This window comes from Eptesicus fuscus, chromosome 14 (genome assembly GCF_027574615.1).
Source record: "Eptesicus fuscus isolate TK198812 chromosome 14, DD_ASM_mEF_20220401, whole genome shotgun sequence".
In the NCBI taxonomy this organism is placed as follows: Eukaryota; Metazoa; Chordata; class Mammalia; order Chiroptera; family Vespertilionidae; genus Eptesicus; species Eptesicus fuscus.
The window spans coordinates 19,276,711-19,296,876 of record NC_072486.1 but is presented as its reverse complement, the minus strand read 5'-3'; the positions used below and the strand labels follow the sequence as shown (position 1 = coordinate 19,296,876).

The 20,166-nt window shown below is 35.0% G+C and overlaps 1 protein-coding gene across 6 annotated transcripts in view; it reads right to left on the bottom strand.

Annotated features, from left to right (window-relative positions):
• Nucleotides 1-20,166, bottom strand: part of DGKB (diacylglycerol kinase beta) — a 467,640-nt gene that overhangs the window by 349,021 nt on the left and 98,453 nt on the right. For 4 of the 6 annotated variants that reach the window (XM_054726077.1, XM_054726078.1, XM_054726081.1 and 1 more), the window contains 3 exons: nt 19,390-19,478; nt 19,184-19,300; nt 11,767-11,865 (listed from right to left, as the gene is read on the bottom strand). In XM_054726077.1, the coding sequence (XP_054582052.1) occupies nt 11,767-11,865; nt 19,184-19,300; nt 19,390-19,478 (305 nt within the window). Of the gene's footprint in view, nt 1-6,818; nt 6,822-11,766; nt 11,866-19,183; nt 19,301-19,389; nt 19,479-20,166 lie in introns of all 6 variants that reach the window. The other 2 variants (XM_054726080.1, XM_054726083.1) reach the window with 1 other exon arrangement.

Below are 20,166 nucleotides of genomic sequence, written 5' to 3'. Positions count from 1 at the left end.
ATGGAAATGATATAAATCATTTATTTCCACTGAAATGCAATTAGATCTGGATATTTGACTGCCCTAACGCTGATCTTCCTATAGAGGGCATAAGTAGATTCAAGTATTTGGGAGCTTTTATGCCAGTTTGTGGCAATTTAATCTAACCAATATTTAATGAGAATGGCCAATTTTTCATATCTTTGAAAACATTGAGTATTATCATTTAAAAATATTTTCTAAAAAGGATAGAAAAAGTGTATCTCATTATTTTAATTTGCATTTCTTGATTATAAGGTTTACATTTTTAAATAATTTTTATTTTTTGTATTAAATTTACAAAATGGTTTTCTTTATTATGCCTATGTTTACCTGGATTTATAAGTTTTGATATTTACAATTTTTAAAATAAATTTTGATTTTTCAAATCTGTCAACATTTTATCTTTCCCTTTTCAGGAAAAGGTAAAGGGGCCTTCTACAAGGCAAAAATTAAACCTTTAACCCATGAATGATTTGTTTTGGAATCGGTATAAAGTAGAAGTTATATTACTTTAGTTTCCATCTGATTATACAGTAATCTCAACACCACTGATCCCTACCATTCCCTGCCAGATTTGATATGCAACCTTTATCATATACATTATTACATAGAATTTAATATGGTAACTGTAGACCTTCTATCAATTCTGTATATCTTCTAGAGACACTATTGCATTATTTTGATCACTGTAACTTGAATAAACATATGCTTGAGATTTGTTAAAACAGGTCTTTCCTTATTACTTTTCTATCTCAGAATTATAATGTATTTGTGTAACATTTATTCTTCCTGGAAAACTTTGGAATCATGGTGTCAAGCAAAAAATATTGCATGGAAATTACATTAAGTCATTTGTAAATTTGAAGAAATGTACGTTCTTTGAACTTAAATTTGATTTTCTTCAGTATAAGTAGACCTCATAACTTAGTTTTAATTTTTTGTTTAGGGATAGTATGATCTCTTTCCACTTTGATCTGATTATTTTTTGTACTATGGATTTTCTTCATCCTCTCCTGAAAATTACTGATTCAGTTGTCCTCAATGTTGATTTTTTCCCCTATGCAGATACTGAGATATTTTAGTTTCTCATAGGCATTTATTTTTTCTCTACATCTTTTTTGACCTTCGGTTTTTCCCTTTTAAGTCAGTATATTATCAAATAGATGCTTTCCTTAGATTTCTTGATTATGTAAAACAATTGCTAGTAACCTTTGCCTCTGCTCAATGCAATAAATCTTCATTCATGACGCTCCCTCTCCCCCCTAAACTTTTAACTACTATGCTTATTTCTTGTCTTGTTGCAAAATTATTACTATTTTACTTTGGCAGCAGGCAGACTTATTTATACTAATATGCACTTTGGCCAAAAGCCATAAGTCTGCATTGATAGTTGTTGCCAAGAGGCAAAACCAAAGGAAACAAACACTACGGCATCGATTTCAGCATTATTGTTGAGGTGTAGTTCCCTACCAACACAATTTCACATGGAAGAAATTAATCTCTGATCTCAATTACAACAGTAACAATAAAATGTTTTCTCTAAGTGAAAGGTTTGTTTTCATGCCTCTATTTCCTCCTTTTTCTAAGGTTCCTAAGAAACTCAGGGACAAATTTGCAAACTACCTCTATCAACTTTGTAGATTACTGTGACATGAATTTCTAAGTCTAACTTAATTTTGGCAAAACAGTATGTTTTCTATTACAGCTTACTGCATATTTACATAAACTGCCTTGAATACTATTGGTAATAAATTGTAGGATAATTAAATTCATTAAAACATAAACCCATACCCTCACTTTTGAATCAGACACATTATATTCTTTGTTTTGTTTGAATCTATCTCACCGATTTTACATTTTGAATATTTTAGTCCTTCTTAAGGCGATAGTCATTCTTTGGCTACAGATTTTAGATTTTCATGAGATTTTAAGGTAATTTAACTTCCCATTATGTCATATCAGCTGTTGGTTTCTGGTATTCTATAAATCAGGACAAAACCAAAGAGGTAAAAAGTTGGTTTCCCTAAAATAAATTATAACTTGCTCTAGATACAACTATATTTTAGGCATACAATATCATAGAAACGTATAGGAATGTTTTATAAAATTAACTAAAAATAATATTTTAGTCCTAAAAATACAAATCTACCATATTCATTTAGGTAAAAAACAAATAGAATTAGCCATAATAGAATAACTTTTTCTCTAGAATAAACTGTTTATTAGTATATGCATTCTACATAATAGGTGCACATAAAGATGGGTTCTTCAGAAACCAATAAAAGGAATCTAACTAAAACAAAGCAACATAAATGGTTCATCTCACAACGTAAGATAGAATCAACACTTAGTGTGGATGGGTCCTTTTCCCATTTCTTATACTGTGCCCCTTTAAAGTATATGTGCATGAATGCTGTGTGCAACTCAAAATTAGTGTACACATTTTATAAACATTAAAGCTCTTCAGTGCTTAAGGTGTTCCTTATTAGAATTTAAAGCAGAAAACGATTGGAGAAAAAAAGGAACATACAGAATTTAATTTTACACATTAAAAAAAAATACTTAAAAGCTGCTATCCTTTACGAACAATGCCATGAAATTGAGTCTGAGTTAGATTTCCAAAATATAAAAAAATGAGATTCCTTTTTGCCTATCATTACTATGATGACAATTATGAATTGATCTATAATGAATATTAATTAAATGAATATTAAGAAATGACATTGATGAAACATTTATTGAGCACTGCCAATGTGCTGTGTCCCACTCTTTAGACAAAAAAGAAAATTGCAAAGGCACAACCCATGGTACATTACATAAAGAATCTCAAGAAAATTGATGACTTCAGTAACTGTGGTTAAAGGTTAAAGAGGTAAATGGAAAGGAATGGGGAAGCAGCTGAAAGGGTGTTAATGAAAACTAAAGTTCAGTGCAGCAAGTCTCCTCCTTATCCAACTGTTCACACCTTCCCCTCAGACTTGACACTTCTAAATATGTAACTAGGAGAGGAAATAAGGTTACAGACAATCCAAAATTCAAATCTCAGAAGCACAGGGAATTCAAATATCTCCTTCACTCCTTTCACTGGATGATGTTTTGTTTTGAATTAGTCACTTGTTGCTGTTTAGAGATAAGTGGCCAAACAGAAAGAACCCACAATACTTGGACTATTAGAAAGAAACACACACTACACATTGCTGAGTTGCAATGACTTGGTGAAACACAAGTTCTAAGGAAAGATTTAACAAACTCTATGCTATTTAAGACCCAACCACCATACCTACAATGCATACTTCTGTAGAATTCTTATCATCGTGAAGTGCAAGCAAGATGGGAAGAAGAGAATATAGACATATGGTTCTCTGAGGGTGTTATACATAGAGATACGGAGACTGCTGCTTCAGCAATACCACAACTTGGCCAAGTTTACAGTCACAATGAAGGAAAAAGAGAAGTAGAACTGGAACCATTTGAATCAAATCTAAAGAATATGTTTAAGATGTATATTTTCCAAATAGTTTTGTTTTCCTTTGTCTGAGCTAATGAGCTTTGTTGTTTATCTTGTTGGCAATCTTAAAGATTAATTTTAAGTAAAATAGGATATTATAACAGAAGAAAATATTCTAGGAAATGCACACCACTATCTGTCCAAAGGACATGATGATAAACATATTCTTTGTTTTATGTCATATCACTTCCTGTCAATGAATATTACTTTTACTATATATTCTAATATTATATGTTTAAAAGTAAGATAAAACAATTACCTAAAGTTATTTTTTAAATGTTTAAAGAATGGATAGTTTTTTCTAAAATGAATTTTTGGTTTTAGGAAGCAATCCATTCACTATGTTCCTGATTTGAAAATGTGTTTACAGTACTGGAAGAACTAAACTGACATCTGATTCACCTGTAGAACAAAATAATACAGTTTAGGAAAAATGATGCTTTGCAATATTAATTAGAGAGTAACCAGGAGTAGCCACTCATCATAAAGATGTTCACAAAATGTTATTTATAATAACAAAATAAATAATTGAAGCATGCTAGATATACTATTTCAACTAAATTATGATATTTTCACATGAGACAATAAGCAGCCAATAATTGTGATGTTCTGTAGTATACAGAAATGAATATTCAATGATATACGTTTAAGTGTAAAGATAGGAAGTCACATGATATATTAAGTTTAATTACAAAAATGTCAAAAATGTACACCTAAAAATCAAGAGGAAAACTTTAACAGTTGTTCTATTTATATATAAATAATCATTCTTATATAACTGGTTACAGATTTTTAAATGTTTTCTCATTTTATATTGTATTTATAACTTTTACTTATAATAAAAATACTTAACAGTAATTATAAAAAATGACTAAGTAATTAACCCCTTAAAGTACAGCATAGGGAATATTGTGATAATTTTGTATGGTATGAGGTGGATCCTAGATTTACCGGGGTGCTCATTACATAAGTTATATAAATGTCTAACTACTATACAGTACACATAAATCTAATATAATATTGAATGTCAACTGTAATTGAAAAAAATTTAAAATAAGTAATTAACACCTTATTTAAAGAATAAGAACTTAGGTTTTAAATAATAATGTACATTAATCCTTTTATGACTAGAGAAAACGAAATTAAATCAATAAGGTAAATATAATAAAAATTATATTTAACCCTGGATGGTGTGTCTAAGTGATTAGAGCACTGGCCTGTGAACTGAAGTGTCCTGGGTTCGACTCCTGGTCAAGGGTATGTACCTGAGTTACAGGTTTGATCCCTGACCCTGTTGGGATGTGTGCAAGAGGCAACCAATAAATGTGACTCTCTCACATGGATGTTTCTCTGTCTCTCCTTCCCTCTTCCTGTCCCTGCATCACTCCCTTTCAGTCTCTCTATAAATAAATGGAAAAAATATCCTTGGGTGAGGATTAAGAAAACAACAAACAAAAAGACATTTATGATAATCTGGTTCATATTACTGTTCAAATATAAAGTTTAAAATGCTATTCGTCATGAGACATCTCAAATCCTCTTTTGTTAATAGAAACACAAGAAACTGACTGCTTTCTTCAAACTGAAGGATCATTATAAAAACGTGTATACCCCTTAGTTTGCCTGATCATAAAATATATATAACTTGGCAAGGATATTAGATAAAACCATCATTCTATAGAAGTCTAAGAATCAAGGGGATTTTATCTAGCCTATTCACTGATTTTTGTGACCTAACAAATTTAGAGGCTATCAAAAATAATTTTACATTACTAAACGAGACCATTATAGTAAAGGAAGATTTATGGATAGGATAGTAATAAAGTTATAGATTAACACATAGAAGTATATAATATTTATACCAACACCATAGTCTACTGTGGGTATAAATTTAACTCTATGCTTTCTACAGATAGAGGATAAAATGTGACAGTAATAAGACTCATAGGTCCAAAAGATAATAAACCATGATACACAGCCAACAGGGATTTATTAGGTAATTGAAGGATCTCCAACAATATATCCTTCTTTGTCAATAGAATGTTTCATGAGGTTAAAAAAAACACCAACCTTTTAATTTAGGTTAATAACATAAAGGTGAGTACAAATTTAATGAAAGCAAATCTGTAAGGGACCAACACAAATTGAGCCAAATCTGTCTTGTGTTGGGGTAAAATTTAGAACATAAAGAGTGAGTGGACGGCATGCTAGTCAGGCCATGTTCCCAATGGAATTATTGCAGGTTTTGGTATTGATCTTTGATTGGGTTTAGACAACAGAGGTTTCTGATTGTGATCTAGAAAAAGAATGAAGAATGCCCTTTTTAATGATGTCCATGAAACAAAGAACGTCTGTTTTGGTAATCAGTTGGTAAGGATTAATGGCCTTTTATACAAATTAGGTGGCTTATTAAGAACCTAACTGAATACATTGAAATTCCTTTTTATTTGTTTGGAGGAGGGATGAGGGAAGACCTTCAAGAAATCTACCTTTGTAAACAGTGCTGAGTGCGCTTTCACATAGCAGTAAGCCAACTGTGGTTGTAATCAATTTTGCTGAAATTTTTTTCAAAGAAAGCATTATAAGTACCTGCACACATAAAAAAGTCATAAAAATCTTGATAAAATTCCTACACTACATAAATTTTAAGCAATGTAGTTTTATGATAGTATCCTCAAAATATGCTAGATGCCAACTGCAACCCCAGAGAACAGTGGTTATGTCTGATGTATGGAATCCCTGATGATTACATTTTTATTTTAATTTCAGAGTAGCTGGTTTTAGTCCATTTTTATGGCAATAGGCACCATCAAGAGCAATTGTCTGTGGAAGCCATTTGTAGTGCATGCTTATAAAAGCATGTCATCAGTGCAGAAAAGATGCTTACCTATATAATTTCCCTAACAGGAGAATGCACATCAATGGAATTACTAACCTAAAGTTAATAACAAGTAATAGGGATAAATTGAAAGGCTGAGAAGGGTGTTACAGAAATGTTGAAAATATGGTGTCCTGAAACCTGAAAAGATGTCCTAAAATATCACAAGACAGCTTGACCTGGTAGTATATCATTAAGATGCCTCAATTATGCATTAGGGGTATATAGTGAGTTTATATCACTCATTCAATAACCAATTCCTGACCACAGAGTCAAAGCAAAGCAAAAACAAAAAACAAAAAAAACACACCTCAACAAAACTTGATAGCTTAAGTCTTCATTTTATATTTTCTAGAATGTGACAGATATGATATTTATTGCCATTTTGCAATAACTGAGTCAGAACCTCACCTGCTTTTCTTAGAGAACATTAGCATGACAAACTAATAATTTTTAAGAAAGAAATTGTTATTAAAAAATAAAAAAAAACAAGTTATATTATTTGTGAGTACTAATAATGTTCGTTAAATAAAAGATTACAAATTACAGCAGTGATGGGGTATGAATCATTCCTGGAATATTAATGAGTTTATAAATTGAAAAGCCTCAGAGGCCATCAGTTAAGAGCACATTAAGCAATTTTGTGGACAGAACAACTTTATTAATTTGTCTAATTTATTAGTATTTAAACTGTTAATGGGTTTAATAGACAATGTAATTATTCCATGACTAGAGACTCAGTACATGAAAATTCATGCACTGGAGGGGGGGTTCCCTCAGCCCAGCCTCGCCCTCTCACAGTCCGGGAGCCCTCAGGGGCAGGAGGCGAGCCAGGCGATCAGGGGAAGGCGACACCCTCATCACACCTCTGCTGCTGCCACTGCTGGCAGCGCAAGCCTCAGCCGGTCCAGGTTACCTGAGCCTCAGGCCAGCCCTGGGCAGCTGATCAGCAGCCATCCAAGGCTTACCTGCGCCTTGGTCAGCCGTGCTTGCCTGAGCCTCAGTCAGTGGGGGTGCAGGAGGACCCAAGACCCCTGGTGGGACTGAGGGGACTCCAGCAGCAGGCACATGGAGTGGCTGGCCCTGGCTGAGGAATGGAGGATACTCTCAATGACATGAGTTATAATTTCCAATTTGTTGGACACCACAGTCAGGCTTCAGCTTTGGGGGAGGGAGGAAGAGAGGGATGGGCAGCTCGTTGGAGGAGCCTGGGAGAGCTGTCAGTCAGTGGGGGGTACAGGAGGACCCAAGGCCACCGGCAGGGCTGAGGGCACTCTGGAGGTAGGCGTGCGGAGCAGCCAACCCTGTCCCCGCTGTGAATGCCGCCATCTTGTGACAGTCAATTTGCATATTACCTCTTTATTATATAGGATAGGAAAGAAAACTTTTATTTCTACTTTATCAGGTGGGGAAATTTTAAAGCAAAGTGTAGGCTGATTAATTAACATGTACAAAATCCCAAAGGCTTTATAGAGGAGGTATACTTAGAGAATTACAAGTAGTTCAAATTATTCTTGATATCTAGTATGTAAGGTTATATGTGAGGATTGGGTGGCTTGCTCTAGTTCGAGCCTTGTTTACCATTCTGGAGAGTTTGGATTTCAAACAAGGAATCATTGAAAATGTTTACATTAACAGAGTTAAGCAGGAAAATATTTTGTTGACTTTTTGAAAGTGGGTACAGGAAGCAGAATGAAGAATCCATGGAAAGGAGGCAATTAGGAAGCATGCTACTAGGACAATCCTGGGGAGCAATTTGTGAGGGTGACCTTTCAGGAGTCACGGTTGGGCTGAAGGAAAGAAAAGGATTAAGAACATTAATATGGGCCACCTAATGATGAATTTGATATTCAAGATGAGGCAGCATTAATGATGAGCCTTAGGTTGCTGGCTTGGGAAAGTCGGGGTTTTGAGGTTCTATTCACAGAGATGAGACAAATAGGAGAAAGTCCCTTTAGGAATTTAGAGAAAGGGTGGGGATGATTAGCTCAGTGCACAAGTTCTGGAGTGGCACTTCCTGGGTTCCAATCCTGAACTACTACTGCATAGCCATGTGACACGGGAAATTCACTTAACCTCTGTGTCGCAGTTTCCTCATATGTAAAATGAGAACAGTCATAAGATTAATCTTATGATGTCACTATGAGGATTAAATTAATTCATATATAACATTACCGATAGCTGTAACACCTTCATAATGTCAATTGCTACCTCACCCACTCTCATAACCTAACACCAACAACCTTGATTACAATAATCTTTGATTCAACTGTAGTCCACAATATATTATTCCTAATATCCACTACTGTACCTCACTCTTCTGCTCTCATTCCCTCATCTCCCAGCTTGTATTTCTTGGTCAGTCCTTATAATCACTCTCATGCATACAATCAACTCCCTGGCTGCACTCTCCTTTTATTAGATTTGACGAAACACAGTCTCTCTAAGGCTGCACTATGCCTATTCTACGCCTGGAACTAGAATGTGGATGGAGAAATGTGACTGAATATGACCATAAATATACTCAGCCAAGCTTACTGGTGTTGTTCTAAATTTATAATCATTAACAAGTTACTTCCCCTCAACCAATGATATTTCCTTGATACATCAAACTCCCATTTTCCTAGGTGAATGTTGTGTTACCTTCTTCCCAGTTCTGAAACTTTTCATCTCTTATACCATCTTTGCTCTCAGCCATGACCCAGTTCCTATCTTTCCGAGAAAACTGTAATGTCATACATTTTTTCCATTGTTGCCTCCTCAACACAGAGGTATGTTATTCGTTTTAATGTAACTCAAAAACTTCTAATAGCTTCCAACTTTATCTTGAGTAAATACCAATGATCTTACCATGTCCTAAAATGCTCTACAGAAGATGAAAATCTTATGACATCTTTGACCTTCTCTTCTACTATTCTTTCCCCTGCTCACTCAGGCCCCAATCTCCTTGATGCCCTTCAGATATCTCAGGTTTCTCTTACCTCTGTGTCTTTCCAAGTCCTTCCTTGGAGAGCTCTCTGTCTTTGAAGTTCTCTCCCCACAGAGCCACATGGGTGACCCCCTCATATTCCTCAACTCTTCACTCAACTGTCTCCTTGCTGAACTCTTTCTTGACCACCTTTTTAAATCATAGCCCCAGCATTTCCTTCTCCCCTTCTCCTGCTTTAATTTTCTTCTTTACATTTAAAATACAACCAGTATTTTAATATAACCAGGTACTAAATAATGTACTTATTGCATTGTTTATTTTCAATTTCACCCCACTGGAATGAAAACTGTGTGAAGGTAAATATTTCATTTAACCTTTTACTATTTCCCTCTATCTATATTTTTGGCACATAATAGACACTCAATAAATACATGTTGAATGAATAAATAAATGTTTGGTATAATAGGTGGTATAGTACATATGCTTAGTAAATAAGTTATTTCAAGTATGTTAAATAAAAATAATACATTGGGCACATAAAACATCATGGGCCCTATAGGTTGCAGGTTTGAGATTCAGAAAAGGAGGATGAACTAAATTAAGTGGGTAATGAAACAAATTAAATAAATAGGATCCCACTGGGAAGAAGTTAAGGGTAGAAAGCTTGTGACATGCAAGGGCAGGGCACAGAAATGCATCAATATAGGGCAGGTTGGAGTCATGAAAGCCTGAAAAGATACTAAAATGAAGCATCCAGAGAAACAGAAGAAGGAGCAGGAGAGTGTTGTATTAATGAAAGTCTGTGAAAGGTAGAAGTTGAAGGATGAGATGGTCAGTAGTACATAATACTTCAGCGTAGAGAGTACCAAGAAAATGATAAAACAGCAAATAATGAGGTACATATCATGATTAAAACTGCAGTAAGATTCAGTGCCTAAAACTAAATCTTCAGAATCAAGTGAACAAACAGCAATAAAAGGGTTTGCAAGATGGATAGAAGAATATTCACATGACACACGTTCTTTACCTTCAGTTCTCTCAAAGAAAGAAAGGACAGAGCAACAGAAAGAATCTATCTCATGTTTGACTTTATGTGACCAGGAGTTGGTGTTACGTGGGCCAAAGAAGTAGTCCTGCTCTGGCTCACACAATAGAACTCACAAAGGCAGCTGGATGACAGGATGACATAATATATTAGTTCTCCGAGTTAAATTCTGAGACCAAGATGCATCTAAACTAGTGAAATTACTCCACTTTTTTTAAAGAGCAAAAATATATAAAAACTCTACAAGTCCTTTCTCTTTAAGAAAATACTATAAAAGTATGCAAACAACACCTACATTCATCTAAAATAAAAACTATTTTTACACGGCTCTCATTAATTTTAATTAATCTTTTTTACTACAGGATGTCTAATAAATTTTACATGAAGAAAGGAAAGTTAGAATTAGTTATTGCTAGTCTCAGCAATGTGGAGGTATTTTCCTTTGCTTTATATTTGCAGTTTGAGAAAATGAAGAGTTTTTAGTAATTTTTTTAAAGGCCATTTAAAATACAACCAGTATTTTAGAGATAATTATAAAATGAATCATAAGTGGGTGCAAATTGAGTAATTTGATTAATTTCTAAGTTGACCTTTAGAAAAGTATTTGTCTAACGTTTCTTAGTTGTATTTTTATTATATCCAACTGAAGTTGCAGCTACTTAATTTTCATGTGGTTTTTGAAAATGAAAACTGCATATGGATATAAAATAATTTGTTTTGTAAAATAACTTTCGCTTCAGAAACAATTTGGATTTTGAAATGTATTATGAACATTATCATTGACTATTTGCTTCTCTTTCTATGAAGGCTTGTTCTTTCCAGAGTTACCTTGTCTTCCTTATCCATTTTTCACTTGCAAATTTAATGCATGAAGTAGTTACTTTTCTGGTAGTTCAATGTATTGTCCACCAATAAAAAATAAAATTCTCCTAATGGCAATGCACAGCTTTCTTCAATGTCTGTGTCCTCATGCGAGGTAGCCTCTGACCCAGATGAGAGACCTCCACATTGCAGATATATAATGTGCATCCCCAGCAAAATTGTCCTTAAGAATAAATTCATTATTCTGGGAAGCTGGATCTATAAACCATGTAAAATGTAGAGGAGTTCTGCCTATACAATTTCTGGTAAGTACAGCATGACTCAGTGTTAAAAGCTGAGTCAGCTTCAGTTAGACACACCTCACTAAAATGTTTACTGCGCCATGAAGGAGAAAGGAAATACAGTGGGGAAAGGTATCTTCACTGAAGCAATGAAGTGTTTTATATCCATACAGTTCTGCCTTGATCAAAGGACAATTAGCTCTGGAAGCGTTTAGTGGTAAGGTCTCCGAGTCAGTCATAGGAACCCCAAGTTAGAGCGACATGATGAGAAGGGAAACTCACCAGAACCACGGGACAGATTGTTGTGGGTGGTAGAATATGGTCCTTCAAAGGTCCGCAGTCACATTCAGGTTTTAGATGAGAAGCGCATTTATTATGCAGCTGGGAAAGGAGAGAGAGGACACGCTCACATTTTGCAGGACAACAGCAAACATAGGACAGATTATATTTCAACTCAGAAACAGTAAATGCTTTATAGGTACATTAAAAGAATTATAAGAACAAACAAGCAGGATCATAAACAGATGCATATTACATTTGCCCTTATATATCCACCTTAAATAAACCATGCAGCAACTTTCATGACACAGCCAACATATTTCCTAATTCTCAGAAATGCTTATATTAAAAATGTGCTTCAGGTTTTATACCAAAAAAAGCCCTATTTATTTGACAAACACACATTATTGTCCATTGAAGTTCTTCCTTAGCATAATCTTGCAACCACTGTGCACTGTGGATGCTTTTTTTTTTTTTTTTTTGACCCTCCTGTTTTCTCAAAGTCATTCGAAAGTGCACAGCTCAGTATGGGGCATAATTGATCCCATCATTAGTTTTAACTTTGTAATTCAATATGTAAATGTAACCAGAGATTCATCTCAGTAGGAGCAGGATATAAATATAAGAAGATGATTATCATTATAAAAATGTACCTTTATGCTGTATTTATCAGCTCTACATTAATCTAGTGCATAATCATACAATGTGGTACTTAGTTTTCAACATATATAAACCTAAACAGATACTTGAATCAATGTTGGCCATACGTTTAAATTGAGATGTTATAACATAGTACATTAAATAGTGATTATGCTAAAAAATTGAGGCAGTAGGTTTTATTGGAATCGTACAGATTTGCTAAAGTAACAGTTGTTTATTTAAATGCATCTAGGGACTTCTCCTGCCCCATTCCATATCAATTTAATGTGAAATATTATAATTTAAAAATTATACATGTTCAAAAAGACTTAAAAAAATAAATAACATGTCTTATTCAAAACAAAAATAAATAAATAAACTATGTACATCTTATTGCAGTTTTGACTCAAAAGCTCCCCTTTTTAAGTCACGGTTAAATTAAATTTCACAACAAACTTACCTCTGTAACAGTTACTTAGCAACCCAGGATAGGAGTATAAAGAGTGCTGACTTACTGTGGGTGATGACAGAACTCTAAGGAACTGGTATTTCTATGTCCCTCAACCTAAAAAGTCTTCTATACTAACTCCCTGCCTTGGAGTTAAGGCTACTTGTACTGTAGCCAAGCACATCTGGCTGCATTATCTGAAATAAAAGTACCTTTACACATCCATCCATAATTAGCAGCTCTGCTTGTCAGCAGCATGTTAACTCCTTATAAAAAAGTGGTCTAATCTAATCAGGAACTGCTGATCTTTGTCAAGAGGCAAGAGATGTTGAAGATAAAGAAGCAGTTGAAGCCACAGGAAAAAACCAGGGCTAATTAAATGAACACTGATTTGGAAAATGCATATTTTCTTCAAAATAAAATTAGTGACTGGCTTAAATGTATTATTAACTTATTGTACTTAATCAGTTTTCTTAGACTAAATCATGGCCCTGGAATTTGGGATTTAGAGATAATGGATTACCAAGTGTTATGGGTTGAATTAGATCCCCCAGATTAGATATGTTGAAATCCTCATTCCTGGTACCTATGAATGTGTTCAAGTTCAGATGAAGTTACACTGCATTCGTTTGAGGTCTAATCCAATGACTGGTATCCTTATGGAAAAAGAGAAATCTGGACACAGAGAGACAGCCATGGAGGGAAGAAGGCCATGGGACAACAGAGTTCTGGATTTAGTGATGAAGCTGCAAGCTGAGGAATAACAAGGATTGCCATCAACCACCACAACCAGGAAGAGAGGCAAGGAAGAGTCCTACTCCACAGCCTTCAGAGGGAGCATGGTCCAGCTGACATCTGATATTGGATTTCTAGCCTCCAGAACAATGAGAGAATGAGGCTACCTCATGCATTTTGGAGTATTTTGGTATGGTAGTCCTAGGAAACAAGCATGGCCATCAGTGTGAAAACTGAACCAAAACCAAGGACAGACTATGTGTCTTCAAGCTCTTAAGTACCAGGGTTTCCCAGAGAAAAAGCTTTCGCTTTCTGAACCTGCACAACCTCTCTAACACTGAGAATGCAGACTCTAAGAAGCTCTTATAGATAGCAGGATCCAAGATAAAAACTATTGTGTGCACACGGTGAGAGAGTACTGAGTTTTCATCTTGGCTGCAGTTTCCAGTGACTCTGAAGGACAGAGGGGCAGGGCCCATTGAACATCTTGCCGGCATTGACCACACATGACCTGTTATAACAGGATTTTTCTGTTTTCATTTCCTTAACTGGCTAGATTTGCTGAAGATAGAATTCAGTTCAAAGAGCCTATCTTTAAAACTACAAGATGGCAAAGTAGAGTAACATCAAGAAATCAGAGGTACGTACTTAAAGGAGGTGTTAAAATGGGTTTGTATCTTTAAAAATTTGTCTCAACTTACTTGCATAGCTGAAGTATATTCGAATATTGCAAGACGGCTTTAAAATCTGAATTTAAGTTATATATGTACAGGACACATTAACAGTAAGAAGAGTAGCATTATCAGTCATTACATTTAACTTAGAGAGGACCTCCTCTAAATTAAGCATTCCATCAAGAACTTTGGGTGATTAGGGAAATCACGTGTATATTGGACCCGAGCTGGATCAGATGGTAGTCCAGCAGTGTGGATAATGTCAGCATGCAGACATATAACCACTGGAGAGCATCTCAGCCTTTCCTTTTGGTGTGGATTAAAAGTACAGACAGTATTCAGAAAAAAAAAAAGAAATAGTATGTCAAGGAAATGTTCAAGAAAGTTATAGAATTTAATATGCTCTTGAGATGTAAAAATTTAAAGTGGGTACACTGAAGGGATTAGAGTAAGCACAATATCAGGTAGCAGGGGAGCATGGCCTTCCCAAGGGACTGTCAACCAATATGCAGAGCTACCGAAGGGGACCATAGAAGTGAACAGTATATACGCCACATGCCTTAGGTTAGGGTCTGATATTTGAGGAACTGAAAAGCAGGTCAGGAAAGGAGGTGAGGGTTGCATTTATGATCAAAGAACTAGTAGAGGTTGCTGAAGGTGGCATATGATAATAAACTAGTATTTTCAGAAAATGATTCTGGAGGTGATAAGCAGCCTGCATTATAGGAAAAGTACCTTCTGTTAAGGAAATAAGCCAAGAGATTCAGATCTAATCTAGTTAAGAGGTGCTAAGAGCTTGCACTTGGGCTGTGAACGATGGAGACAAAAACTGTAATCTGAGAGAGAGAGAGAGATATTTTAAGGAGAAAATTTCAAGTCTCAGTGATGGGTTCGCTATAGGAGATAAAGGTGAAAGACAAGAATAAAATAAATAGATTTCTAACTCTATTTCCAATGACTAGAAGCATCATGATACCATGTCTGATAGAGTTAGAATAGTTGCTATCAGCTTCATCTAGGATTTGGTGAGAATCGGGATCACATGGTTCTGGATGTTTTCAGAACTGGAACTGCTGTTCCAACTTTGACCGGGCAACCACAGACAGATCCCTCCAGAGAAATGGCATGAGTAATATTCATGCAGTGTCTTCTGAGAGCCAGGAGTTGGGTTTTGTGAACCTACATAATATTTTACCTAGGTTTCACTATGATAATAATTGTCAATTACTGAGCACTTACTATATATGAGGTTCTGTCCTAAACACATATACTTATTGAATTATTATTAACAATACTACAATATAGATATCGTTAACTCTATTTTACAAATTAGGAAATGACCCAAAACCTTTATATACCTGGCCCAAGATTACACAGCTACTATCTTATCAGTTGGAGAATGACCATCTTAGTAATCTGATCAGTCTGACTTCAAAAACTCAAGCCATTTCCAAAGGTAATATATAAAAGGAAGTAATAGCATTTGGAAAACCCTGAAATGAAGTCAACTTCCATTCTCTGTTTCTCTCTGCAATCTATTCCTCCTGGACTTCATTCAAATAGGCTTTCTTAAAGCTCCACATCGATGGTGCCATATTCCATCAATGTCACAACTCCTGCTAGCTCTTTGCTACATGAATAGCACTTTCTGGGATGTATGAAGACATAAGAAAGAAGATTCAGTTTGTTTAAAGGCAATCGGTAGTAGTAGGCGAGCATCAGTCAAGAGCAAATCAACTTGACACTAAAATTTTCACACCGTAGTTAAAGAAGAAAGTATGAATTATACTAAATATATAAATGGTCTTAGTAAATTATTCTGTTTAACTGTGGTACAAAATCAATATATTAATTAGTTCTTATAATTGCTTCAAATAAAAAATCCAAAAGTACTCAGAGGCTACTTCTGATAAGGTTTTATATTTTTCTGAATATATGAGAACTCTCTTATTTTTTTGTGCGATTCTTGTTTCACAACCCAAATACCCATGGGACCCTGGAGACCAAGGTTTACAGCAAATAAGCTTGAGGTGAGCCGGAAGCCTCAGGATGGAAACAACTTAGTAAGAGGACGGCCATTTTTTCTGATTCTGCCTTAAACCACAGTGCTCGTGGTGGGCTTATTTCCTGAGTGAACTGAGGAACATAAAGGTATATACAGTTTAGACCAAGGATGTCAAACTCACGGCCCGTGGTCCGCATGCAGCCCACAATGAATATTTTTGCAGCCCAGCCAATAAAACAGTATGTAAGAAACGTTTTAATAAGAATTTCGTAACTTAATTTTTACAATATCCTGTTGTACATAATTATTAATAACGAAATACAACGTTCGCTAATGACTGATGACTATAATTGTGTTGCATTCATTTCCCTTATGCGCAGGTGCACCATTTCTCTCCACTAATACCAGCAGGGAATATTTTAGCAGCCGATTGAATTGCCACGTCATTAGTCTTGTACTGATTTATTTGGTGTAAGCAACAGGGAATATTTCGCTTTAGGAGAACAAGAAAAAATAGGTTTATTTGCGTTGCACTTATTAATTTGTGCAGTTACTCAGTGTCTGGTAAGTTAATGTTCAAGAAAAAATATTAATTTTTATGAAAATGTTCTATTATTTTATGTTAATGATTACTCATTTACTTCAGCCCTTTGCATTCAGCATGTCTCTATCAAAATAAACCTACGTTTCTATGAAAATTGAAGCTTTTGTTTTTTTTGCGGTACACACAAATTTAAACCTTGTTTATTTGGCCCGCGTTAGCCTTTGAGTTTGACATGCTTGGTTTAGACTGTGTTCTGCCATAGTGAACAAATAAAATTATCTTCATGTACACATTGATCTTTAGTTAAGAATAAGATGTTAGGGCCTGTTGTCTGAACTGATTTAAACATAAAAATCCATAGATTTTTAAAAAGTAAAGCTTATTCGGAAGTAGAACTCTTCCGTCTTGTAAAAAAAAAAAAAAAAAAAAGGCCTAATTTCTTGCAAGGTTAGGGCCAGGATCAAGACCAAATATAAATGACTAACTGGTAAATGGTTGAGCTAGAAATGTAGATTTTGGAGTCATAGATGAAAGAAGCTGTTAACACAAAAGAAATAAAATGAGAAAAACAAAATGGGATAAAAAACGAAAATATTTCAAAATGCCGTATCAGTAGGGAACCACTAGTAATGGGAACTTTGCAGAGAATGATTCCCATAGAATGGAGAGGGTGAAAAATATACTTCATAATGATTAAATGCAGACAGGCGTCAAATAAAAAAAAATTCTGAAAGCTCTAAAGCTTTGCTATTAGGAGAGGTAGCAATGCATATTTTTAGTGTTCAAGCTGAGTACACATTTAAAACAATTTTTTTTCAGGAAAAGAAAAGGAATAAACTTAAGACAAGACATTTGAAATTTATGAAGAATGAGAAAATAACTTGAAATAAAAAGAAGAAATAAATTCTGATATTCTCTAGTTTCAGTTTCTGTTGAAAATGTAACTAGGAAAAAAGTAACTAGTGAAAGATGCAGTATACAGGAAAAATACGAGGAGCAGGCTCCTATAAAATCTATATATTTCACAGAGGTATAAGAAAAAAATGACCATTTTTAATATGGATAATTTTAAAAAAATAAAATCCTGGTTTTCTTAAAACTGAGGACTCAGCATGTTTGAGTAATTCTTATGTGTAATTTAAATCATTGTTGGACACCCTATTATAATAATTAAACACTTCAAAAAATAAAACTGTTTTTCATAATTGAGGAAGTTTCAAATGTAAATACAATTTAGTATCTGAAAACAATGTGTTCACTTTTAAAAAGTATTTAATTTTATTTTTGAAAAGCAAGTCACAGTTTGTCTCATTAACCTATGTGTATCTGTGTGTATTTAAGAAAAAAAACATTTAAATGGGGTGGAGGGGGTGAAGGACACTACAGAGGAACTCATTTGCTTAACTGAGAGCTCCTACCTGTTTCATTCCCACAAAAGCAAGAACAATTTGTCCTATAACAAGAGAACTCAAACACTAGCTAGAAACAAAACAAAACAAAACCAATTGGAAAAAAAATACACCCAGTCCTATAAATAATTTTTAATTATGTTGTCAAAAATGGCTGTTCTTGAAAATGGCCTTCTAATTAATTTCCAGAAAATAAAGATGAAACACTAGCGGTACCATCTAACAACTGTATTTATTCCAGAAGTTATTTGAAGTTGGCTTTAACAATCATGCAAACCAGGTGAAGTCCTAAAGTTTTCCAGGAAAGACCAATTTGACTCTTCTTTTTCTATTGTCAATACCATAAATGAATTTACCTGTACATCTCTTATCTTTCATTTTATGATTGAACTAAGGGAACAGCATAACAGCATGTTGTAAAGAAGGGATAAGTGAGTTCTTAGAAGCATCAATAACTAAATATGAACCCACTTGCCTCTCTACTTAGCCATGTGGTCAAGGTCAATTTGCTTAGCTTTCCTTGACCTTAGTATCTTTACTATATAATTAAGCTTTGCACCACACTGTTCACTCTTCTACCCTTTTCAAATCCAGAGATTATGAGATTAACATGAATTTACATATGTAAAACAGAAAACTCTACCAAAATAGGGTTGTGGAGGGGAGGGGAGATGAACTCTATCCAATCAGGATCCCATGCTCATTGCCCACACCTGGCTGTGGCTCCACAGAGCACAATTTGCAAAGTGTATGACAATATTACCTCTGAGGTTGTCACTAGCTCTAAAATTCTGGATTCTATGAGGACAAATCTGACTCCAAACCTTATCCCTTTGGGAACCAGATGAAATAATGCTTAGTCTGCATTCAGGGTGCTCTTCCAGGGTCAGACCCTTGGAGCGTTGAGATACAGTCTTCAAAGTGAGTGGATTCTAGTGAGTGGATGTGTTGTCCGGTGTTACTCACTGTGATATGACACCAAACACAATGCAGTCCTGTCAGGCCCTGGTAACATTTGACAGTTTTATGGCACTTATCACACTTGGTTGGGCAGTTGCCTTCAACCCAATAATGGTGCATGACCTAGAACAGAACAAGAATGTGATGGTAAGAGGGGACTTCCATTAACCATAAAGACCACCCTCAGGAAGCCAGCCCTGCCACACACTTACATCAGTGTTCTTCTTGGACTTCACATAGGTCTTGATGCAAGAAGGAGGCGCTCTGGCCACACAGCGCTCGTGCACTGTGTACTTGCAAACTGCAAGGAAACATGGACACAGATTCAGAGCTCATCCTGGTCCTGGTTGCCGTTTTATAGGGAAAGAATGACATTAACAGAATCTCATTTCATATCCACTGCTCCCTAATCAATCCAATCAGCCACATCAAGGAAAAGTCCAAGTGGACTGTTTTTACCATGGAATACAAAAGACCAATTAGCACAGGAAATATTATGCATGTGAAAAACCAAGACTCCTCTATCATGGCATAGCAGGAAATGCTTAATGAAATCAGAACTCCCTCAAATTTTTCACAATAACCTCCAGATGACAAAATATATATATATATATTAAAGACAAATTGATGACTGCCAAATGTCTTGGTGTCATTTGCTAGAAAAGGAGATCTATATTTTACAAAGTATAGGCATGAGAGCAGCTGGCAGTCATGGGAATAAAAGCCCATGAGTTTATACTATTTGGTCTATCGATTTATCTAAACCTTAAATGGCTGATTAGTCTATTTCCAGACAATAGATTTCATCATACAAGCCAGGCCTTTAGAGACAGTCCATCCCTCCTCGTTTATCCTCATGGCATTGTTTGTCCAAAAGGAACAGCCTTTGTGAGGCAGCATGTTATAAACACACATACACAAATGCAAAGAAAATGCATATTTATATGCAAATATGCATCAATACACATAAAAACATATCTATGTGTATG